Genomic DNA, 26,840 nt, shown 5'->3' on the forward strand with positions numbered 1-26,840 from the left:
TCCATATTTACATGGTTCTAATCACTCAAATTCGGAATCTTAATACAACCCGTTTCTAAAGTCTATATACTGAAGGAAAGAAAGAAGGGGGAGTAGAGGTGAGAAGGTAGAAAAGGGGATAAAAATGGGTCAAATCATCATCTTCCAAATAGGAAGTCAAAATAATGTATAAAACTGCACAATAAGGATATATTTAGAAATATAGAAATAAATCCCAGAAGAAAAGATAAAACAGGCTTGTAGTTAAGTTCAAAGATGAGGACTGTGTGTGTGTGTGTATGTGTGCGCGTGTGTGTGTTTGTGCGAGTGTATTGGAAGGAGGGGTGGGGCTAGTTATTTTTGTATTTCATTATAAGTTTGGTAATATTTCTAATGTCTATTAGTAGTGTAACATAAAATGTATTTTCATGGATTACTTTGATAAGCATTTAAAAATAATTTGGAAAAATTTATGTCATTTTTAAGTGACAGTGAAATTTTGGATAACAGATATCCCAAACCTACCCATAATTAGAAATTCAATTCTAGGGCGCCTGGGTGGCGCAGTCGGTTAAGCGTCCGACTTCAGCCAGGTCACGATCTCGCGGTCCGTGAGTTCGAGCCCCGCGTCAGGCTCTGGGCTGATGGCTCAGAGCCTGGAGCCTGTTTCCGATTCTGTGTCTCCCTCTCTCTCTGCCCCTCCCCCGTTCATGCTCTGTCTCTCTCTGTCCCAAAAATAAACGTTGAAAAAAAAAATTTTTAAAAAAAAAAAAAAAAAAAAAAAAAAAAGAAATTCAATTCTAGTTTCTCTGACAGCAGGATCTTTAGAACTTAATTAATATACATAAAGTGCTAGGGAGTATTCTTTTTGAAGGCATCTAGACTGTGCCATAGATTTTAGTGTCCATTCACACTTTGATGCCTACTTCTTAATTTTATATTTGGTACTGCCCACTTAACTAAGCTGTTGTTTGTGACCAACATCTATTAAACAAAAACAAATAGAATAAATGATTCATGGAGTATGGAATAGTAACATTTTGAAAATGAAGTTACACTGATCATGTCTTTGTCTAAATAGCAGATTTTTACAAGATAAACTGAAATGTTCAAACTAAACAACTTCTAAGTCCAAGCCCACACACTAAAGAATCAAAATACTTGTGGATGGCTGTTGGATACCAAAGACCTGTTATTCCTTTCACTGTTTCTCTCGCCATTTACAAGTGAATTAGAATTATACATTTTGAGCAATTAATACCATCAATTACTTTTTGTGTATAACATGCTTAAAATTTTTTTTAACATTTATTCATTTTTTTCAGAGACAGAGAGAGACAGAGTGTGAGTGGGGGAGGGGCAGAGAGAGAGAGGGAGACACAGAATCTGAAGCAGGCTCCAGGCTCTGAGCTGTCAGCACAGAGCCTGATGCGGGGCTTGAACCCACGGACTGCAAGATCAATGACCTGGGCCGAAGTTGGGTGCTTAACCGACTGAGCCACCCAGGTTCCCCTGGGTATAACATACCTTAAAGTAAAGATCGAGTTGCAAAGAACATTTAAAATCTTCTGTAGCTAGAGTGGTCACAGTAGGCAATTTTTTTTTTTTCTTTTTAAGCAGAATTGCTGCTACATGAAAATAAAATTGAGAGCGGGGAGGGGAAAAATGTACCCAGTTATACTTTTATAAACCCTAGGTCAGAAATAATAATATCTAACAATGATGAAATATAAAGAGGTTTATTAGAAAATGTGTATGGATACAAAAGCACCCAAATAAAATAAAGAATTCCCCATTATACATAGGACACTGGTTATTTTCTCTAAGAGCTATACAAAGTGCCTCTCTCAGGCAATCCTTGTCACATCCTTGATTTGGACAATCACTACTGTTGTTATGTTTTATTTCTGGGTTCAGATGATGTTTTCTTATCAATAATGGAATTTTAGTTTTTCCTTCAACTTAATATTGTACTTATAACCCCCAGGTCAGTTCTGACTAGTTTACACCATCAGATAAATGTTCTTAGTTTCTTAAATCAATTCTTCCAGAGGTACTGCCCCTAGACAAATCCAATCTCTTTGGTTTATGGCTATTTTCAAAATAATTTAGAAGTTCCCGTGTAACTCCTGACATGTCTAAGGACCTCCTATATTTCCCATCATGTCTTTAGGGAACATGAGGTAAATATTTCATAACACAGTCACATTTTGGCAAGTCTAATTGCTTTGGTAATGACATTAAACCCTTTCAATTTGCTTTTGAAGGCAGTATGTACTTTTGGAATGCAACATTTTTCTCTTCCAAAGATTGTGGCAGTTACAGAAAAATAGTAATGACTGCTTCTTTAAATAGAACAGCTGTACGTGTGGGTTTTCAATGCTAATGTTCAGTGACCACTAATTTCATATCTTACCAGGAGAAAACTGTATTTTATTCGTTATGGAGTGAAGCACATTTTGAGACTCTTATAGCTGACTGCATGAAATTGAAGGGCAAACTGATACTTGCCTGAGCTCTGTGGGACAGAAATTTACATGCATACTTTGAGCAATTTTATTTTTACTATTCAATTCCTTTAATGAATTATGGACTTTCTCCTGGTTTGGTCATTTGGGACTTCAAGCTGCTTAGTATCCATACGGAGTATTACCAGAGATTACTCGGTACTCAGCGTGATTTAAAAGAGAGGCCTGTTCTCAGGTACACACTCATAAAGCACACCTTAATGCTTTAAATGTAATGGAAATCATAACATGGCTATTTTGCTTTGGGGCGCTCCGATAACACCATGGGATGGCACATCTCAAACTACAAAAGCAGTTTCTTTTGGAATGTATGCAGAATTCTGATGCTTCGCTCAAACATGTTATAATGACCAGCAGTAAGATCTTACTCTAATTCATTAAACCAGAAGATTATTTTGCTGGCACGAAAAATAACTTAAAAATCACACTTATCTCCTATGTTTAAAAAAAAATCACACAATATCAACAATAGTCAAATATTTTTAAGCTACAGATAGATATACACACACATGCATACATACATATACATGTGTGTGTATATATACATGTATACTTATGTGTGTACATATAGACAAATATCCATACACAGACTTAAGTGGGATTTCAGTGACTTCTGAAGGAATATTTCATTTTCCAATATCTTTAGGATCCCTACTTTCCCTAATTTTCTGTAATTTTATTTCTTTTTCAATTTTTCACAGCTGCCCTATAGCATTTTCCTTTTTTGTTTACTGTGCCGTCTTTATTCTACCCAATTTTCTCTTTCCTAATGCTTTGTCCACAATTTCTCTGATACAGATCTAATCAAGTTTTAACCTATGAATTCTATTACTCTGCTAAAGAGTCCCTTGGTTCTGAAATCTGAAGAAACATGAATATCATAGCAATGAGGTAGGGAAGCTGATGGCACTCCATTTACAAAGTTTACAAAAAACTCCATCTCTGCTGTTTTTCTGCTGGGCCCCATGTACTCATGCTCCATATTTTGCCTCTGAGTAAGCCAAGGAAGCTCTGTTCCCACTTCAAGGGGGAAGCAAGAAAGTTAATCCTTCTCTGAGTTTTGTCTTAGGGCCCAAACACCTGTTAACACCTAAGAAAAGCCAGATCCCAAACACATTCCAGGATGTTAGCTTCAAACAAACTTCAGCTGACACTGGCATTAATACCACCCCTTCTGTGATTTATGGAGTAAGACCTATTGTTCACCTGACACTTGCCTTTGATTGGACCCTACCCTGGATTCCTGGACCCTTAGACCCTTTTGAATATAAACCGCTAGTCTCAAGCAACAAACAAAACTCATTCTTCTTTCCTTCAGAGTCTCCCACTCTGTCTGCTATTCTCTGTCACGTATACTATTCAATAAATGCTATTTTCACTTACTCTGGCTCACATTTGATTTCTACCCTGTGTGAAGCCAAGGATCCTTTTGGATGGTCCTCTGGGACTCTCTCCTGGGTTCTTGGACCCAGCCTGCCTGCATTAGCAAGAGAGTTTATGGTTGGTTTGTTTTTTTCCTAATTTTGATTGTATATATTTATATGTGTGTGTGCGTGTGTAGCTGGCTATTTTTTTTATCGTAAGCTAAAACTGCAAATATCTAAATTTGAAATTTTTAAAGCAGAAGACAAGTGAAATGTATTTGCACTACACTAAAAAAACAAAACAAAACAAAACAAAACAAAAAACCAACTTACCCAGTGTCTTACCCATAAAAGATATTTATTTTTTTTTTTTTTTTTTTTTTTTTTTTTTAAATTTTTTTTTCAACGTTTATTTATTTTTGGGACAGAGAGAGACAGAGCATGAACGGGGGAGGGGCAGAGAGAGAGGGAGACACAGAATCGGAAACAGGCTCCAGGCTCTGAGCCATCAGCCCAGAGCCTGACGCGGGGCTCGAACTCACGGGCCGCGAGATCGTGACCTGGCTGAAGTCGGACGCTTAACCGACTGCGCCACCCAGGCGCCCCAAAAGATATTTAATAAATACATCAGAGTGGATAAACTTTAGATGGATATAATATCTCAAACAGAATTTGAGAAAGATGAATTTTTTTTTTACATTCTGATGAAAGGGAAAATCCTATAAATATATATGAATAAAGTAAATGAATTATTGTTTCAAAAGTTCTATTTTTCTTCATATCACAGATTTCATCTGATGGATAGAACCAGAAACCAAGACAAATCCAGTCCTTCACTACTCACCATAAGTCATAAGCAACTGTCCTTCTATGTCCTGATGTTTAGTATTAAAACATATTTACAATGTAAGGAAAAGTATATATAAATAGCAATTTATAATTTAAAAGAGAGCTTTACCAAAGACAGTCAGTTCTGCTGGATCACTGTCTCTTTCTCCCACCATATTGGTGCCAACACAGGTATACATCCCTGCATCGCTTTTCCTCGTGTTGGAGATCATCAGTTTTCCACCACGAATCTGTTAAAAATTAAAAAAAAGAAAGAAAGAAAGAAGAGAAAGAGAAAGAAGGAAAGAAGAGAAAGAGAAAGAAGGAAAGAAAGGAGAAAAAAGAGAGAGAGAAAGGAAGGAGGGAAGAAAGGGAGGGAGGAAATGGAAAGGAAAATAAACAGCAAAGGGAAGGTGACTAATAAATCATTTTGAATATTTAAGCACAACATTTTTTTTCCCTCAAGGAAATAGCTCAGTGTCGAAGACAGAAAACTTTCCCAGTATTTTGGCATGTGTCTTTTCTTCTCTTAAATTCTCCTTCAGGATTAACCTCCATATTCCCTTTCTAGAAAATGTGTTTCATTCTTTCTCTCATCTGGTCCTATTTTGAGTCTTGTGAGTGCTTCTTAAATCTTAATGGTTAATCTTCACTCTGAAGTAGGTTGAATGAATTGCTATTGATAATTTGTTATCAGAAAGAAGTACTAAATACCTGCTTTTGGTAATATAATGGAATCCAACGGACCCAGAGTGATTCAACAAGCATTTACTGAGTACCTCTATGGGTTCCGCAGTGTACTAGGCACTTGAGGTTCACTAGGAAACCAAATAATAAAAACCTCTGCTTTCATGGAGCTTACATTTCAGTTGTTAGCATTAACTATTTATGTCTTACCTTAGCTGTATTTATGAAATAATTTTTGAAGAAGAGGGCGGGGGGGATAAAAATAAATACATTTTTTAATAATGAGTATGAGTTGATACAAATCATCGGCTTCTAAAATGTGTTCCCTAAATGTTTCCTAAATGAGACACATTTATTGACTGAATAAACCAATGAAAATGTTAAAATGTCTATTTGTTAAAGAGGATATTGAAGCAGAATTAGGTTTTTAGTAAGTGTATCAGCAACTCATAGCTTCTTTTCCAATTTTGTCTCTTTGTATTTATATAATTCAATGATCTTAACATCACAATGGCCGAGTGTTCTTAAAGAGATATGAGATAAGAACATGCTGGTTTCCTCTGGCAATTTTTATCTCCTAGGCAAACAAAATCCACATAGGCATGTTCTCATCAGAGATATTTCAGGCTCTAAAACTTGTCATGTCACAACATGTCACAAAAAAAGGACTTTCAACTTTGTTTTTCCATGGGACAAAAAGGCCATCAACCTGTTCTTGATTAGGTACAGTGGAGTATAATAAACTATAAGTTATAAAAATGTCCATGGAGGCCACTCCTCCTCCCCCTGAAGCTGAGTTTGGCAAAATTACTTGATTTGACAGATGAAACTAAAGAAATGTTTCAATAGAAGGAAAGTGCTAGCACATTGAGAATTATGTTTCCTTGCTGCAGCTGGAATCTTGAGACCACTATGGGAACCAGTCTGAGCAGGCCTGCTGGAAAATTATAGGCCAAGAGAAGAACGAAGATGCCCAACTGGATGTAAGTCAATTGCCAGACATGAGAGTAAGGTTATCCTAGATCATCTGGCTGCCAGCACATCTTTTAAACAAGCCACAGAAGCATGAAAAAACCTAGCAAAGATCAGCCAATCTGGCCCAGAATGAAGAATTGTCATCTTACCCACAGAACAGTCTAAAAAAAATGGTTATCATAAGTCTCTGTATTTTGTGGTGGTTTGTACAAAGGGAAAGGTAAATGATGCAAACATGAACTAGAAACCCTTCTACATTGATTTAATTCTGCCACCAGGAACACATTTTCATGTTTGGTACCCAAACACAGACCATTGAGAGCCAAAGTGCCCCCAGTAATGCAGATCCTCATGCTGTCAAGAGTTTAAGCCAGAATCATAGGAATATATATTGTGATCCCCTATATGGCCTGTCCAGTTCTGTGTTATGGTGTAACCATAGTGTGTATGTAAAAAAAAATCCTCATTTACCAGATATTTTTAAATAGACACCTAGACTATATGGATTTTTGACAGAAATGTCACATTTGCTCAGAGAAATGGACATTATTTTAAATAAAGTATATTTATTCTCAATAATTGTATTAAATATAAACATTGTATTAGGAATAACCTCAGAAGTTTGAGGCATTTCTACTGTTTCAGTGGACTGGTTCCCATAAGTGTCATAAACAAAAGTTGAGTGGATTCCACAAAACCATAAAATAATTGCATGTCTTTCCCCTTTTCTACCTCTTTACAATGTTCTGGGTGTTTTGTTTTGAATACTAATTGTGATGAACCTAATCACCAATTTCCCTTGAAAGCAGACTATTTTTCTGCAAGAGCTAAACTGCAGAACCATAAAAGTCATGTTTACTTTGATTTTACTTCATACCTCCTAAACTTTTAAATGAATTCATGTATAAAATTTTAGTTATAAACATTGAAACATTGGAAAAGGTACTTGAAGTACCTATCACCTCGAATCATTTTCTCTTATAATTTTGAAAATGGTGTAAAAAGAAATGTTCTAGGTAATTTGACTCACAGCCATCATCTAACCTTTATCATTCATGTACAGCATGATCAATAAATGTATTTGAGATATTAAAATAAACCAAGTCATCAATATTGTAGTGCAATGATGTATGTATTTGAGATGTTAAAAAACCTAAGTCATCAATATTGTACTGCAAAGACATATTTACATATTCAGATGGGTGCAATTATTACTATATCATCTATACCTGAGTTGTTTAATTTCTGTCTCTTTGAAGACTCATCCTAAAGTTTTTTTGTTTGGGTTACTCCTTTTCAGTCCTTTCCATGATGTCTAAATGGTAATCAGCATTCAATGCTATTCTACAATTTTATTAACAATAACAAAAATAAAATGATCCATTTTAAGACTTGATATTCAATCTCTGTAGGAATTAATTTTAATTTAACTCACACTTATTCTTTCTTCCTTGTCATCAATTCGAACTTTGTCTTTTTTCCAGTAGATGGTGGGTTCTGGATGTCCCCTGGGAGGTTGGCACTCCAGGATTGCGGGCTCTCCAGCTGCCACTACAACATCTGTGGGATTTTGCCGGAAGTCATCTCGTAACACTGAAGAAAAATAATTCAATGTTTTTGAAAGAAAATTCAATGACAGCAACTTTCGCTTTCTCTTGCAAAAAGTAACTTCAAATCTTACTTACTTCATTTTAATAAACGTTGAATATTTACTGAGAACATAGCCATGTCCATTTTAAAATATTCTAGGGTCAACCTAAATGTTCAACAGGGAAATGGATGACTATGTAATCATGTACCTTTGGTATAAATCTAATTTAAAAAATAAGAAAAGCCTAAGGAAAATAAGAAAAGAAATACTTGTGATATAGTTTTGAGATTAAATATTCAAGGTACAATATTTTTATGCAGTATGATCCTACTTTCTATAAAGAAAAAAACATATATACACATATGTATACAAATGCATTAAAATAAACACCTAAATTGTCAAGTTAGACTTAAAAGCCCAAAACAGGTCATGTGCACATGGTCTGTGAGCACATATGTATGTCAGTCTGGGAGGGGAAGTGGAGTGAGGACTTTTTGAGAATGCATTTTCTCATGACATGAATATGGACAAGATCTACACTGTTTTCATTACACTTCAGAAGATAGACTCATTGTTCACCCTGCAACGCACTAGCACCCACATACACAGGGCTACATTTTCATTCTCTCTGCTTCTCCACCTGCCAAGCGACATCTGGGCAGCGTGACATTCAGAGCAGAGATATCCCTTATAGCAGTTTGGCCAGTCTGAATTTCCCCTCCTTTCATTAGGAGAACAGCAGGTTGGACCTCCATTGTAACCTCCGAAAATCTGGCATGCCTGGCTCTCCAAATGTCACCTATCTATCTGTGTGTGCATTTCTTCTGCTGGCAGGATGAAAAGCCTGGAGAAATGACTTGGCCCTATCAGATTGTAGGATGCTGGGTTTCTTTAGCAAATAAGGGCCATGTCTATTTTAGGATAAACATTCAAAAAAGTAGTTCAGACCAGGAATATACCATATACCTCAACAGCCTTTGCTTTGTCTAGCTGCCTTGACTTTCCTATTCTTTTATATTCCAACAATGACAACTTTGTTTCCTAAGTATATCTAAAGGCAACACACACAACACACACACAAAACAAACATATGCACATACAGTGCATTATATCTATATCTATCTATCTATCTATCTATCTATCTCTATATATAAATTGGTTAAGCTATTTGAAATCAGAATTAGGTAGATTCTGCTAGTCTGTTATGTAAATCATCTGTTACAAATGTGGATTAGGTCAAACCAACTGCCTTTGGTGTCCTATAATGAGACCCACTTCAGCACTCTGCTCCTTTTTGGGCAAAGTCTCTAGGTTAATTGTCATTCTACAAATAAATAAAAATTCCCTGGCCTGAAAATAGCTCCAGAGAGACAACTGAGTGACTTTTAGGGCTTTTCTTCTCTTTTCTCTTGCGACACATCCTTTAACATGGTTTTCCATCTTAATGAAGTCATGGCCCTTTTAGAGATTAGAGAAACTTGTCTCCTTATTGAAGGAACAGTAAGAAAGAATTCAGCACAAATTGCTCACTCTCAGCTTATAAGCTGATTAATTTACTGCCTTTGCTGCTAAGGAAATGTGTTCCATTTTAGCATGGTGAACTGCACATTTTTGGTTCTCTTGTCTCACTGGCAAGAGAGGTGTGATTTATATGCATAGGATTTGCTTCTGAATGGGCTGAGAGAAGAGTGCATTTGATGTGACATTCAGGCAGGGGGATGGGAAGGGGTTAACACCGTGGTTCCCTTTTGCAGGTAAATCCTCCTGGGAAAGCAAGCTGGTGACTCATTTATATTCTAAATACAGAACAGCTGCCTATTTATGCAATGTTAAGACATGCAAAAATATGGTAACAGAGTGGTGAGCACCCCTACAATATCCAGTACCGGCAACAAATGGTGTTTTGGCAGGCCCTCAATCTGTTCCAAAATGACACATCTGGCCAGTTGAAGGACCTTCTCTAGAACTGGTCCCCTAACAAATGACACGCCAAAAAGCCTCTGCTCAGATGGTACTTAAGGCCATTGCAAATCATTCAGAAACACAGTGTTACATCAATTTGCAACAAGCCAAATTAAGAAAGGAAAAAAAAAGGTCCTTTGACATGGAGGACAAAAAGGAGAAAAATATCATAACAAACTAAGGACTGCTACTCTTAAACAATGTAACATGTGTTTATGGCGTTCACAAAAAGAAAATGACTCCAATTTGCAAATGAAGCCAAGAAATCTAACATCAACTGTAATTTTAGGCTTTCAGGCTATTCACCCAGAGAGTAGGGTGATATAATAGTATAATTGGTACTGTACCCTCTTCAACTTGTAAAATGCTCTTTGGGGTTTTTGGAGCATCCAGTTAATTCATTTTTTGCTTAGTGATACCATTTCTTTTACCTTAAACCCTTGGGGTAATAAAATGTGTTTCTTCTCTGTCTCAATAAAACATTCAAGAGAAACACATCCTTTACACCAGGTCCTAGCACAGAATGTACAAAACTTACTCTTAGGGAAAAGTGAAGTCATTTTTACTCTTCTCACACCGTACCAAAGGTTAAGTATGTTCTGATATTTGCTTACATGTTTCCGAGGTTTTGATATCCATTCATTAATATTAGCAAAATAAAATGAAATAATATTTATTATTTCCAATTTTTATGCTAGTTATTCATTTCTGTCTTGGATTTTGCCCTACACTTTATTGCAGGTGATAAAGAAAAAGTGTTCTTTGCAGTACAGAATTCATGCATGTGAGGTGAAAGGAAGTAAAATGGTCTTGTAAATGTAGGAAAGCAAAGCAAATCCAAATTAACTCTATATTTTTTTTCTCTTTAAGCCCCTATTGTAGAAAGAATTGAGGGCTACATTTTTGATGTGGCTTGACAAATAAGCCAAAGCAAGGGCACACAGCAATATGTGAAATAACTAAAGCTACAAACAGTTCTTTATGTAGAGTGAAACAAAATAAAGTAAATAAACCTGATTAACTGAGAAAATAATCTGGTTACAATGACAAAAGCTTAGTGGATAGTGATAAATTATGCTTTAAAGAAAAAAAAAGATACAAATAGGTACAGTTTTGATATAGCATTTGTTTGTGGAGCTAAATTTAGATACAAAGGTTCAAATCCCCTGGACTGTTGGGGGGGGGGGTGTCTAATTGGCTAGAACCCAAATATTCATTTCTGTATATGAGCTGAAAACCATAAATGAGAGTACACCCAGCTACTCATAATCTGGGTTAGAGTTGCATTCTTTTTACATTGACATGCACTGTGACTTAGGAAGTTACTCTGGAAGATCAGAAAGTTTTGAATTACTGTGTGTTTGATAAAATATAGTTCTTAGTCATGACATAAAGATTTGCAACAAATTAATTCAATTCTCCAGGAACATAATAAACACAACAAGGGACTTGGCACTGTCCTATAAAATGGTGAAGAAATACGAAACAAGCATGACATGATAATGCCTGTGGTAGGCTTTTTCTTTAATATCCCCCCCTCCTGGCATTTATTTTCATGTGTAATCCCCTTGCCTGTTCTGTGGGCTGGACCTAGTGACTTGCCTTTAATGAATAGGTTATTGTAAACTTATGGAATGTCATCTCCAATATTGGGTTATAAGTGATGATGACTTTCATCTTTCTTACTTTCTCTAGCTCTTTTCTCTGTCACTCCCTTTCTTCCTTCATGGAATTCCTTGATCATGTAAGATACCTTTTTGCTCAAAGAAGAGGTCCATTTGACAACAATCTAAAGGCAGCTTCTAGGCAACAGCAAGCAAGGAACTGAGGCTTTCAGTCCAACAAGCTTCCTCAATCGAGCTTTCACATGATAACACAGCCCTAACCAACACCTCACTGCAGATTTGTGAGAGATCCTTAGAGCACACGACTAAGATAACTCATATCTGGGTTTCTGACCCACAGATGGAGAATAAATATATGTTATTTTAAGTCACTGAGTCTTGTAGTTTGTTGCACAAAAATAGGTAACTAATATAATGGCCTGAAAGAGTTTTAGATCTAGATGTGCCTTTACAGCTTATATCTTTGGCTCCTGTTTCCTCATACCACCTTCTTTCACTCACCAGGTCCTCTCCCTTCTGTCCTAAATCAACAGCTGTCAAGAATTTTAAAGACATATATTTTATATCTTTATATGTTTTATAAAGTATTTTACATTTTATATATTTTTTTTACATTTTTATTTTCTATTTTGTCAACATAGACAAAGCAAATCATGACTCAGGCATTTCCATCTTAGTTTATTAAGATAAACTAGCAATGACAATGAGATGAGGCTACATAATTAAGAGACCAAAAGATGTATTTCTGAATTACAATGTATGCATGCTTCTAAGTAGTTATTAGAAATACAGAGCCTAGAGAAATTACTGATGAAAGTGTTCATACACACCATTGGATAAAAAACATCACCCGCAACAAACTAAATTGATCATGAGAAAGGTAATCTAAAAAGAAATTATAATTAAAAGCATTGTTAGCAGCAGTAGAAACTGATAGCAGCTCAGAGCAATACTGATAACAAGGTTTCTTTGCCAGCAGGGTTTCTCTCTGTATGTGCCCAGAAACTGTCACAGCTGTGTGGCTCAAGACTTCTCGGTAGAAAACATACAGAGGAACGTCTAATTATCAATGTACATTAGCATATGGTGGTCTGTTGGGTTGAAAATCTCCCCCAGATAGCCCTTTGTTTCTTTACTTTTTCCTGTTCCTCCCTTCAAATGTATACCGTTCCTTCAGGGTCAGCCTCTGACTTAGTCAACTGAAAAGTTTTTCTTTCTATTCTCACACTGGACTAGGTAAGCCTCCAATAGGCTCCCATCTTGCAGGGCATCAGAAGAGCTCATCGAGTGTTCTTGATAGGTTGAATCGATGAACTCCTCTTCAAGAGGTGTGTTGTAGTCTTTTCCTTATTACATTAAACAAACCAAAATATTTTAACTTGATTTTAAAATGTTGTTTAGGAAGAACAGTTTAAGCTGGGTGGATTTAAGAGACAGAATACTTGAATTGCCTACCGATAAGCCCAGAAATATCTAAAATAAAATCCAGTCAGTTCAAGGTCAGAAATCAATCCATCAAAGACACAACAGATTTATGTCAACTAGTAAAACTGTTAGAACAAATTATACTATCGGTATTATAATGGACTAGAAAAAATATGCTAGCCATTCCTACAGCTGGTGTATATTGTTTCCCTATTTCTACCACTACCACTACCAGCCCCACCACTGCCTATATCATCACAGGGAATGGGCAGGTGTAATGCCAACCAGACTGAAGCTTAGGTCTTCTACCTCTGAGGAAAGAACACTATCTCTTCCTGCTGTACTAAATGGCTGCTGTTGACAGCCAGGCTGTGACCCCAGGGGGAGCTCCAGTCTGAGGATGAAACAGAGGCCACGCACTTGAAAACATCTGGGTTCTTGAGGACCTATCTGGATAAATAAATCCTGAAGACTGGGCTAAATCTGGGCTTTCTAGTTACATGATCTAAACAACCTTTCTTTCATATTTAGACCAGTTTAAATTGACCTGCCCCTTTCAACTGAAAGGACCCCACTGACAAGCTATAGTAATTCTGTATTTTTCTGAAGTTTCAATGACTCAAAGACCAAATACACTGAAAGAGGAATCATCATTCACAACAAACTATTTTATTATACTTGGTATGATCAAACAAAATATAGTCAGAACAGACAGGCTAGCCACCAGCTAAATAGATGATAAAATCTGATATCTAGGGGACAAGTCATAAGTGGTTTCTTCTGCACAGAAGGGGAATGAGAAAGAAAGGACTCAGTGGGGAGACATCCTGCTACTGCTGTGCAAGCTGACACTCTGGCACTTTGGCACCCCTGCAGCATGCTGACAATTCCAAACTGAGACGCTCTCACCCTCCCACCCCCGCCCCTGTCTCTACTAAGACTCCCTGTGCAAGCACATTCAGTCGGCAAACGATCCTGATAAACCAGTGATATGAATTGGAGCATGCTGAATAAACAAGGATGCCCTGTGACTTGTTCATTTTCAAGTTCTAGCATTTTGTGAAGCCTGGTAATTCTGCAGGGAATAAAACACACACACACACAATTCACAAGAGGAATGGCCAGCCCCAGATTTCTTAGCTAAGCCTTTCTTCTCCCCCCCCCCTTTTTTTTTAGCTCTGTTCTGTCCTCACCAGCAATATAATTTGAAGTCCTGCTAAGAGTGCCAAGTCTTCCTTAATGTTTTCCATTAATGTTTAAAACTTGCTGAAGGATTCTTAGAAATTGCATGGAAACATCTTGCTCTCTGTAATTTGTATCCGTAACCTCTGTAATGCATATGTTCTCCTTGGGGACCAAGTGTTGAGATCATTCATAAACTCTTGGATCACATGTGGCACTGCAAACTGGTGACATCTGACCACAGCAGACTCAAGGCCTGCCTCTGGCAATCATTTCCTTTGGTTTGAGTTAAGGAGCCGGCAGTTGGCATACCTTCAACACTTGGAAGTCCTATTTTTGGCAAAGCCTAGCATCTGATATTTGACAGGGATCTGCAAACTCTATCCATTAGCTTAGGAGGAAGTTGTGGATTGAAGCTAATTAATGTTTAATCAACTCCCCTTTTTTTCTTCCTTAAAGCGCCATCGTGCACAAAATGTTCATGTGGGAATGATGCCTCCAGAATCACAGAGAGCTCAAAGGGATGAGAGCATCTTGGAGATGTGCCCAAATATAGTATGTGAGGAGGAGGATGGTGTCTAGAACAGCAGGTATCAGTCTAAACACATTCAAGGCAATGCCTTCCTATATTCAGAAGAAAAACCTCCCCTGGATACCCTCAAAATATTCTGCTCTGATTCCCAAACAACTTCCTTCTAGCACCTGCTCCATTTAGGGGTAATTCCAATCTTGGTTACGGAGATGCCTACAACTCTGGGTAATGAAAAAAAATAGCACATTGAATTTAAAATTCAGAACTACAGAGGCTAGCATTTTTTTTTTAAGTATTATGTAATGTTTTTCAGAATGGTAACAAGGGGAAATACCAGATTATGTGAAGCTTACAATACTGCGTCCCATTTTCTCTAGATCTAGGTTTGAGTATAAACAAACAAACAAACATACAAATAATCACAACATCTTTATAGGATTTATATTTACAGGCTGATTACAAATAGCCATCTGTCTGCTTCTAGCTTTTCAATCTGTTTCATTTCCCATGAGCCTCAAGTCTTCAGCCAAAGCAGTTAGGCTCTTAGGTACCAGGAAGGCTTGTGACAACTGCTTTGTACATCGCTCTTTTTGCCCATTACCTCCCATTACTTCCTCTCTTTTCTCTTCCTGTTCATTTAATCCTCACTATTAGACCAAATAAAATAAAAGCTTGAGAGTACTGAATATCATATATGCAGATATGTTAAAAAAAGGAATTCAATACATTTATTTAAGGACACATTTAAATTTAAAATAAACATGAGTATATGTTTAAATTCTAACTTCCGGATTCATTACTGCTGTACAGCTACATCTGTCAATTTGAATAAAGGAATAAAGAGTGCTATCAAGTAAATATTAATGTGCTGCTCCATTGTGGATCCCCATAGATTACCACCCTCCTCCTGCCTTGTTAGTTCTTATCTGAAGGCATTAGTTTTTACAGCATTCCAACACTGCATAGTTCACAGAGGTACACAATCTCGACAGCATCTTCCTGTCATTCCACCCTGTCCCGGTATCAACGGGTTATTACTCCAATATTTCTCTCCCAAGGTGTATTCTGATGTGCATGATCAACATGAATTACAATGCCAAGTAACTGCCAGATGTCATGAGTTATAAACTCAATAGTCTAAGGATTATTACACATTAGGGCACCCTACAGTGCAAGGGTGTCCTGGAATTTATGTGTTATTTATTACCTATTGGCAGGGTCTCAAAGTAATCTCACCCCTGCTGATGAAATGAGGGTTGGAAGGAGAAGAAGGTCAAGGTCAACCTTCCTTGTCGAGAATGCCAGTTACTTCTAAACTACTGTTGCTTTATCTTTTTTCCCCTCTACCTGAAACTCAGTGAAATCTCTGAATAAAAGAAATATATATTATAATGTGTTTTTGGACCTTCAACTTAATTATGTTGATTTCACAATTTTCATCATGTTTCCTATTTTAACAACACATTTCACAACCATAACCAGTAGAGGTCCGATTTGGAAGGTAACCATTACACCATTATAATCCGTAAATCTGAAAATGACCACTTTGAAATCACCTTGTTTATTTTCTTGTTTTACACAGGAACATAGATCAACTACATGAGATTTATTTACATTTTTAATGCAACAATGAAAGCATTTTTTTTAAAAAAAGTTTGTGTCCCACATGCCTGTGGACTCTTCAGTCTTTCCCATCCAATATTAAGATTTGCATATGTCCATACCACAAAATATGGCCATTATTCTAAGCTGTCATGAATTTTGCTGAAATGGATGTAATGTGACATCCTATATTCTTCTAGAAATGTTGTATTTGATTACAACATGACATAAAGTTTGAAATCTTTCCTAATGCAGAATACAGTATATTTATTTTCAAACTGGCTGATTAAAACTAGCTCTATCATTTCTCTATTCTATCCCAAAGACCCAGTAACCTTCTTTACTTTTGCCACCAAGTGAATTCTGAATGCTGCAGTTAACATTCAGTAATCTCATTACCTATCTAACATAAATCTTCAAAAGCATCACCATGTTTTGACAGCTGAGCAGGAGAAGAAGCAAGGAACATACATACCCAGGCACTTTTTATGAATGCAAATGTGCTAAAGACCACACTTAAATGATTTCAGAAAACTCGTATAACACCATTGACAACAACTGGAAACAATGTGCTTGACAATTTTTGTTTACCTATGAGAAGCACAATTTCACTTATTCCTGATGCTAAGTCCACAACCCACCTCCACTCCACCCACTGTCATATACTCTATGAAAACAAGCTGACACCAAGAAAACCCAAAAAACAAACAAACAAACAAACAAACAAACAAACAAAAAACCAAATATCATGTTAGAGTAAGGAATACTGACTTCTCATGATGAAAATTTATTGTAGGTGTATTTTCCTGAAAAGTGTTTAAATATTTATTTCAACATTCATGTATACTTTAATCAAAACTTCATATCTAATATGAAACTAGAAAGATGTCATCTTAAGCATGGAAGTTTTTTAAAAAATCCCTCTCTTCCTCTGACATATCCTCGAGTCATCCTTGGCCGTCCACAGAGTACATGGTCAGCCATAAGGGAATAAATCCAATTGTCTTCTGAGTCTCTGGCTATATTTTTATTCTCTAGGCTCCACTGTTATTGTGAGGACAAGGTAAGTAATACTTTTCATTCCTAAATTAAGATGAAGAGTAAATAGAGCCACTTCCTGCTTGGAGAGGTGCCAACTCCCTACATAGAGATAACTGCCTCATTGCATCTGATTGTTTTAGCTTCTGTACCTGAAAGGATACCAAAACTTGATAAGAGTTATCAGAATCCATCAAACCTTCATTATTTTGTCCTAATCAAGGCCATTTGTGATACTACTAAAATTAACAAAGTATTATAATCCCAAATTTTGGCCATTTTTAATCACAAAATATCAACTGCTTCACCCCACTCATCCGCAAAACTGTCTATAAATGGTCAAATTAGAGACATTTTCTTGATGTTTTCAACAAGCAGTCAAATTATAACTCTTCTGAATGTAGGGCAACATGTCTAAAATGTGAGCAACAAAAGGAAAATCTGAAGTTGTCAAATGGGATAAATTTCAAAATAAATTAGTAGCTCCCAAATAATCAGATGTTACATATATTTATCCAATGATGTCTGAAACACGTGTTTAATACTACTCCTGGCATGTTTCTCCCCACATTTACTTAAAAGAAATAGCTTTGCTTCAGTAAGTTTCCATGAAAAATGGCTTCAATATATCATGAGGATGTTGTCAGTTGACAAAAGTACCAGGTATGGAATTTGGACTAAAATATCTCTCACTTTCCTACTAATATCCCAAGTAGCCACCAAAAATTTTGTTCATTTCTTGTGAAATCTAAAATCTTCAACTTTACCTATAAGTTGGATCACCATATATTACTCCATACTAAGCACTTTGGAAAACAAAAGGAAGCATTCTTCAGAATGATGCCAGGGCAGTTCCAGCAAATCCAGGTAGGGCACTCACCTGCCCCCATCTTTAAGTCTATGTAGTTTACCCTCTAAAACTCTACTATCTCGTCCTTGCCACTCAATCATAATACTCAACCCACACTGGCCTTTCCTGGAACACAATGAGCTCCTTTCCGTCATTGGGCCTTCACGCTGTTGGTTTTCTCTTCCTGAAATGCATCTTACTTCCTCTCCACCATTTGCTCAGGTGCTTTCATGGGAACTGGAACTTGCATTTAATTTATGTTTATGAAAATACTACTATTTGTTAAGGAAGCAATATGGCATTGTGGTTAAAATAATGGATTTAGTCAAAGGATTGGGTTTGACTCAGCTCTGCCACTTTATTAACCAGATGGTCTTATACAATCTGAGCTTCTTCGTCTATATAAAATGGAGATAATAAAGCTTTTGTCTTTGCCTTGTTACAAAGAATTAAAAAAGTGGGGCGCCTGGGTGGCTCAGTCAGTTAAGCATCTGATTCTGGCTCAGGTCATGATCTCATGGTTCCTAAGTTCTAGCCCTATGTCAGGCTCTGTGCTTACAGTGTGGAGCCTAGAGCCTGCTTCAGATTCTGTGTCTCCCTCTCTCTTTGCCCCTCCCCTTGCTCATTCTGTCTCTCTCTCTTTCTCTCAAAAGTAAAAAAAGAAAAAAACATTAAAAAATTAAAAAGAATTAAAAAGCAATCTTTCTAAAGCACAATGTGACATAAAGAAAGCACTTCATAAATGAGAATTGTGTTTGCTGTTGGGAAATAGAAATGCCAGTAAATAAAAAGGGCTTTACAATTCTATCTTTGTATCTAATTTTACATGAGTTCAATGGCTGTCAATTTTTAATTCCTCTGTCAAGAAGTTAATAATATTCAAGAACAATGTGTATAAAATATTTCCTACTTTAAAGTCTTGATAGACTGTCAAACTCTATGCAATTGCTAGTAGATAATGATAATTATTGGAGTGAGTACTATAGGAGTTGAGATTTATATATAATAGTATAATTCTAAGTCAAACATATTTAGATATTACTTATGTTATGTTATAAAGTATTAACAGGACAATAAAATATCATTGATCCCAATCAAAAAGTTAAAGTTTGGCCAGTTTTACCCAGTTTATTAAAAAAAAAAAAAACAAAATTTAATGTTTATTTATTTTTGGGAAAGAGAGAGAGAGAGCACCAGCAGGGGAGGAACAGAGAGAGAGGGAGACACAGAATCCGAGGTAGGCTCCAGACTGTCAGCACAGAACTCCTCTCAGGGATTGAACCCAAGAACCAAAAGGTTATGACCTGCGCCGAAGTCAGCCACCTAACTGACTGAGCCACCCAGGTGCCTCTTGCTCAGTTCATTTCTAAACGGTGATTTTAACATAACATTTAATTTTGCTTTAGTGGATATAGGATAAATTAGAGATTCTTCACTTTCCAATCACTTCTAGTAACTACATCTTTTTGATAACAGAAGAGTTTTTCAAATCATTCACTTCTTTTAATTTTTTTTTTATTTTTAAGTAATCTCTACACCCAATGTGGGGCTCAAACTCACAACCCCAAGATCAAGAATCACATGCTCCACTAACTGAGCCAGCCAGGTGCCCTTCACTTCTTCATTTACTAAATAGGTACCGCATATTTTGTTGTTACAATGTAACACATTTAGAAGTATGAGACACTTCAAGCCTAGATCTTGACTTCAGAGCACTAAAGAGATTTATGAGGGTTACCATAGAGAACTCAAAACTACAATCTGAAAGAAAAGGAAAAAAAAAAAAAAAAGCATCCAGTAACAGAGAACTACATTGAAAGGTGCATCAAAAATGCTTTAAAGTCCAATGGAGAGGGGCACCTGGGTGGCTCAGTTGGTTAAGCATCCGACTTCGCTCAGGTCATGATCTTGCGGTCCGTGAGTTTCAGCCCTGCGTCAGGCTCTGTGCTGACAGCTCAGAGCCTGGAGCCTGCTTCAGATTCTGTGTCTCCCTCTCTCTCTGACCCTCCCCCATTCATGCTGTCTCTCCCTGTCTCAAAAATAAAATAAACATTAAAAAAAAATAAAAAAAAAAGTCCAATGGAGAGAACTATGGCATTTAACAAAGAAGGCATTTTAGAGGAGCCAACTTCAGAGTTGGGTTTGGAATATACAGCATATGCTTTAATTAATTACAAAAAGAAAAGAATCACGCTGGAATGTGTTTGCATGGGCATAAAACAATCTCCGGAAGAAAACCTAAGAAACCAATAATAACAAACGTCTTTGTGGAGAAAAAACTGGGAAGTAAAAGACAGAAAGGGAAGGCTTCACTATATCCATCTTATATTTTTTGATTTTACAACCTTGTGAATGCAGTAATTGTTTATTAATATTTATATTGAACAATGTATGAATAAAAATAAAATCGACTCTTAGTGTTTTACAAGTGTACGCTCTATCCCAATAGATTCAACAGAGTTGTAGACAGGGTATGGAAACCTGGGTTTTCCCTAGTCACTCAGTGACACAGATAGCAGGTTTACAGAAGAATGGTGATTTGAAATATAAATGTCAAGAGAATATCTGTAGGTTGATGATAAGCGTGAGATCAAAATATATAACTTGATTAATTAGCTTTTTTCTAAAATAGAATAAAAATTCAGAAAACTTGAATATTGAGACGGCCTCTCTTCATGGATGGTCAACTGGAGCCTTACTATGAGCTTTGTACAAGAGATACAGAGGTGAGTAAGATGACACTTTTTTTTTAAGTTTTTATTTAAATCCTAGTTAGTTAATATATATGGTAAAATTGGTTTCAGGTGTAGAGTTCACTGATTCATCACTTACACGTTTAACACTCATCACTTACACGTTTAACACAGTGCTCATAACAACAAGTGCCCTCCTTAATACACATCACCCCTTTAGCCCATCCATCCACCTCTCTCCAGCAACTCTCATCTCGTTCTCTGTATTTAAGAGTCTCTTATGTTTGCTTCCCTCAGATGACAACCTTTTGATGCACACCTAGGCCTCGTAGTGCCTGAAGAGAGGATTGGATAAAAGGCAAGGAGGATACGGAGGAAGGAGTAACGGTGACTATGTTTTAGTTGAGAGAGCCTTGAAACCATCACCTGTTAACTGTCTTCACAGAATGCATCAAAACCAAAATATCATTTATTTAAAAAAAAATTTTAACAGTTAATTTTTTTGAGAGAGAGAGAATGTGAGCAGGGGAGGGGCAAAGAGAGAGGGAGACACAGAATCTGAAGCAAGCTCCAGGCTCTGAGCTGTCAGCACAGAGCTCGACACGGGGCTCGGATTCACAAAACCGTGAGATCATGACCTGAGCTAAAGTCAGACACTTACCCGAGTGAGCCACCCAGGTACCCCCAAAATATCATTTATTTACAAAAAGTTCTTCATCTCTCCCAAATGGTAAGTTGTGAGTCTATAAACCCGTTTTAAATATGTGAATCAAGAAAATTATAAATGATTCATTCTTTAAAAATAAAATCTTGTCTCCAATTGAAGGTAGCTCTTCATGGAGTTTTCTTTATGGCAAATGTGAAAAAAAAATCATTTAACTTAATAAACATTTTGATTTGTTACCTTAGATATGTCTATGCCTTATATATTTCATGTGATTTGCATATATAAAAACATCATTAGCTTTTTATTTTAAAAGTGAGGAACCAGGATACGTGTAGGTACAGATTAAGTATAATGATATTATTCAATCTTTTAATATAATTTTTCTTGTAGGCTGATAGTTGGTGGTATATCATAAAATGCATTATATTACATCTTAAACAATATAATTAACTATTGAGGAAACTTTCTCTATCCAGTAAATTCAACTTTGTCTAATCCTCGGGTTTATGATAATGTCAGCTCATTAAAATGTTAGTTAAAACTCATTAAAACGCACACTCAGAGGTAACAGCTTCATTACTGTAATATGAGGTAAAGAAAAAGAGAATACTTTATTATCATTTAATTGTTTTCAGAATTGAATATATTTGCATAATAAAAAGGTTCATTGTATATTTTCAATAGTCTTCAAATATTAAGCAGCCCAATAACTTAAAAATGCATTTTCTAAAAATGATTTTGTTACTGCAGAATTCTTCTTGTTCTTTTTCATTTAGAAAAAGTTGGCATATTAGAGGTAGGAAATGATTTGAAATAATATAAAATATGTTACCATAGTCTATTTCTCTTTCAATGTTTATAATGTTTAGATGAATAGGATTTCCATATGATAGTGGATGGCTTAATCAAATGTTGCAATTAATTGCCTTCACTAGATATGTCAGTAATTTGTAAGAATGAAAAGTCAGGTAGAAATTACATTGGAAATTAGCTATATCTCCAATGCAGATGTAATTATTTCATGTTCCTCTCCCATAGTAGCTTAGCCATAGTAAATACTTGATAATAGTGTTGAAAGTTAAGATGTGGAAAATTCATATGAGTGATTTTTTTTTGTATTTTTCCCTAAATCTGACATGATAAAGCCATTACCATTAAAGAACTGCCTAAGATAGATCTAATTTTATTATATATTTCCTATCTTGTAGCCTAAGATACTCTCCTAATTTTCCTCCCACTAGCCAACACTCTTGCATGTACTTTGCGAGAAACTTCCTGTTCTTAAAGCATAGTCACTACTACTCAAAAATGGAGTGCCCTCAGAAACACATTTTTCCAAGTGACCCTCTGCCAATCCTGCCTCCATGGTGATGACTCTAAAGTGAATGCCTCTAGCCTTGAGCCCTTTGGAGCTCCAGACTTGCTTGCTTGACATTGCCACTTGAGTGCCTAAAAGTATCTTGAATTTAATGTGACCAAAATTGAATTCTTGACTTTTGTCACACAAATCTTCATTTCCCCAGTCTTCAGTGTCTTTGTATATGGTGCCGTCATATACAAGCTGCTCAAGGAGTTATTAGTTTTCCTCCATTTTTGTCCATCGTGGACACACACACACATACACACACATACAATCTTGGCCATCAGTAAGGCCCAATGATTGAAACTTCCCCAGAATTGATTTTCTTTACCTCCACTGCTGTCATTGGTTTGAGTCACTATTATCTCACCAGAAACAGTGAAGGTGACTCTTAACAATATTACTTTAGTCTTACCCCTCTTATAATCAACTCTCCACACAGCAGAGTAATCTCATTAAAATCATAAGATAAATCTTGTCATCCTAAAAATTTTCCAAAGGACTCATCACATTTACGAAAAGAAAAATCAAATCCTTACTCTGACCTACAAAGCATCTTAAGATCTGGCTCTCATCTACTACTATTCATGCCTCTTGCTCCATTCTCCCCCAGCCAGTCTGGCTCTTTTCTTCTAGCAAGGCAAATGACTTCTTTAGGTCCTATTCATACACTATGGCTGTGAAATTTTCTTTTCCTAAGATTTCCTTTTAGCTCTCCTCTTTTTGTCCATCAAATCTCACTTTATATGTCAATTCTTTGCGTTCCCCTCTTAGGACTACCCAATCAAAAGAAGCAACAAGATCACACATATCACATCTTTCTGGTATTTTTCCCCTTGTATATCACATATCACTATGTGAAATTATTATAATTTGTTTATTTGTTCCTTATCTATCTGCCTTCAGTAGAATGTAAGCTAACTCCATGAAAGCAGGGACTAAGTTCATTTTGTTTTTTGTTGTATCCCCAGGGTCTAGAATGTTATTCTTGGCACAAAGTAAATGCAGAGTAAATATTTATTGAATGAATAGATGAGTCAAGGATTTCAATTCTCGCCATCAGCTAAACTGGATTGAGTTGATTATTACATATGCATCATTAGAAAGTTACTTAAAGTGACTTAATGATTTTACTGAATAAATGTACAGAGAGTTGTTTGTTCTTTATTTTAGTAAGTAATACAGTATGCTATGAGAGACATTATTGGGGACTCTCTTCCTTGAAATGCTAGTACTGTCTTATTTTCAAAGTTAAAAACTAACTCACAAATTTCAAATTATTCAGTCAGAAGAAAGAATCTCATGTCACTGCTTACCACATTTATAACAATTTCAAGTTCATGTTCTGAATGTTTATTTTAAAATATTTCAGTTTTCTGGTAGAGTGGGGTAAATCAAAGCCTAATAATTGACGCGATGTCCTGCCTAGAAGGTAAGTGGAAGCCTCATGATAACCCAGTATGGTAGGTAGGTTTGTGAATGAAAAGACAGCTGTTTTCAAGATGCCAACTTCATCCAGTTAATAAGCTAGGATATGAAAATAAATCTTCTGTTTTTATTCTAGAGCCTACACTTAAAGATTATGGTGGTGGAAATTTAGGCATAACAGACATATTTTATAATTCCTGAACCTAATGATTAAATATACTAAAAATAATTTAACTTGGTAACTAAGATCTTCATTATAATCAGTTATTGTATCATGCTGTGAGATGGTGATTTCAAACATTAGGCTAAATCTATGTTTAACTCAAAATTCATACTGAAACTTGTTTCTTTGAATAAATCTCTAATATGAACTTGATTTTACACAATTGTTTTTTTTTTTTCAAAAAAACCCAAAAACCAAAAAACAAAAAAAAAAAAAAAACAAAAAAAAACCCAAAAAAACCCCTGAAGAACAAAAGCCAATGGTGAGTGAATTGCTGATAAGTATTATACTGCTGTGTTTCTAATGGTAGGAAGTTTTTTTAATGGTACGCTCAAGACCTCAGAATTATAGTCTTCCTTTTTCTTCCTTCCTTCCTTCCTTCCTTCCTTCCTTCCTTCCTTCCTTCCTTCCTTCCTTCCTTCCTCCCTTTCCTCCCTTCCTTTTTTTTTGTGTTTTTGTTTTTGTTAATATGTAAGTCAATCTCTACTCAGCCTCAATCCTTTCTTCTCATTTTTAACAGAATATTAGGACAAATATGCAGCCATCTTAGAGATAGTACCCTTCTCAGAGTGATATAATCATTATGAGGTTATAATTTTTCCAGTTAAAAGTATAGCTAGACTCTTGCTTTAACTATTCCTTACCCTCTGCAAGTTAGGCCCTGGTATCTCACAGGTTTTGGTGAAGGAAATCATTCCGTTTGAGTCCTGACATCACTACTTATTTGCTATGGGATTTAGGACAAGTTATTTACCCTTTATAAGCTTCTGCTTCATCATATGTAAAATGGGAATAATAGTAACTCACCCAGGATGGCAATGAGAATTAAGTGAAATTATTTTTGGCATTTAGCATATACCCGGCAAAGAGGAAGTTATAATATATACTACCTTATAAGGTACATATATCCCCACAGTGATAATTACCTTGATTAGGTTAATGGATTTATAAAGAAATTGTAGGTGACACACAATAAAGTGGAAAATTCTCTATTATCACACAAATTTAATAATGTAATATTTAATGAGTAATGTTGAATAATATGTTGCATAAGCAAAATAATATTCGTTGGTCTAAATAATCAGCTTAAATATTTATGCTAATTTTTAGATGAAAAGTGACACTTTAATTTTGCTTTATATTAACTGAGAAAAACATAATCATTTTCTTTTTGCATAGTCTTAGTAAAAAAAAAACATAGAAAATGTGGGTCAAGACTTTTAGCAAAGAAGGGATCACAACATGTACAAAGTAGGTGCAAAAAATGACTCTATAATGTCAAGCAACTTTTATATCTAATTCTAAGGGAACAATCATTTAGTCTTAACTTTAAATGTCTATATTTCAACACAAAAACATAGCTTCTTAATGCAGACTTTCACTATGCTCAAATTTATAAGACATTTTCTCTCTTCATATTTTTAATTGGTGAACACATGTGTTTTCTTTATTTACTAGATTGGGTACCAGATCCTCAATATTATATTAACTATTGCTGATTAAAGATTAAAATTGATCTTTTATTTCAAGATCACAAAAAGAAAAAAAAGTTGAAATAGTGAGAGGAAAAAACAAATCAAGTGCTTTAGTTCCTAGAGAACCAAAAAATCACCTGTTCCTGAGAGTTCCATCTTCCACTCTCCAAATCCCTGCTAGTAAAAGAAAAGCAGTCCAGTACACCCCCTGACATCTTTAATTGACTTCCTAGAGAGCGTTATCAAGAGCTAGTCAAGCGGGGCTAATAGTGCCTGCAGATTGCTCACACATGGCAAAGCTGGGTGAGCTGGACTTTGAAAGGGCTAGAGGAAGAGTATAATCTCTCCTCCATGTGGGGGCAAGAACTAAGGGTTATCTGAAAAGCAACAAATAATCCTTCAGCACTCTTGAGACAGAGGAAAGACGTGTAATAGGAGCCAGGAAATTTGGTGCCTAAATGCAGACTCCGTGGAGATGCCTCCTATCCCCATATTTAGATTGTGCCCCTGAGTTGTTTTAGATGATGGGACCTGAATGTCAGCAAAAGACACCGGCCTCACTGAGTCTTCCTTTTGACAATTAACGTTGTGTCTTCTGAGAGCATATTCTACCTGGAAGAGCCGTGCTATGTTGAAATGAGGCAAAAACGATCTGGCAGAATCAAACAAACCCAGTCATCTCAGTTAAGTTTAAAAGATCATCCCCATAGGGAGGTCAGCACATATGGTGCCTAAGATCTCTGCTTGGAATGCTGCCTAGGCACATCGGGATAAAAAGAAGTCTGTTTGTTTTCTTTTCATGTTAGTTTTGCCACTGAATTTCTCG

General features: G+C 36.0%; 1 protein-coding gene across 20 annotated transcripts in view; it reads right to left on the minus strand.

Moving 5' to 3' along the window:
* Positions 1–26,840, minus strand: part of ROBO2 (roundabout guidance receptor 2) — a 1,716,380-nt gene that overhangs the window by 174,831 nt on the left and 1,514,709 nt on the right. For all 20 annotated transcript variants that reach the window (XM_086675717.1, XM_086675722.1, XM_086675715.1 and 17 more), the window contains 2 exons: positions 7,797–7,954; positions 4,830–4,950 (listed from right to left, as the gene is read on the minus strand). In XM_086675717.1, the coding sequence (XP_086531843.1) occupies positions 4,830–4,950; positions 7,797–7,954 (279 nt within the window). The remainder of the gene's footprint in view (positions 1–4,829; positions 4,951–7,796; positions 7,955–26,840) is intronic.

The sequence above is a fragment of the Puma concolor genome, chromosome C2 (assembly GCF_028749965.1).
Source record: "Puma concolor isolate L17-30 chromosome C2, mPumCon1.1.hap2, whole genome shotgun sequence".
In the NCBI taxonomy this organism is placed as follows: domain Eukaryota; kingdom Metazoa; phylum Chordata; class Mammalia; order Carnivora; family Felidae; genus Puma; species Puma concolor.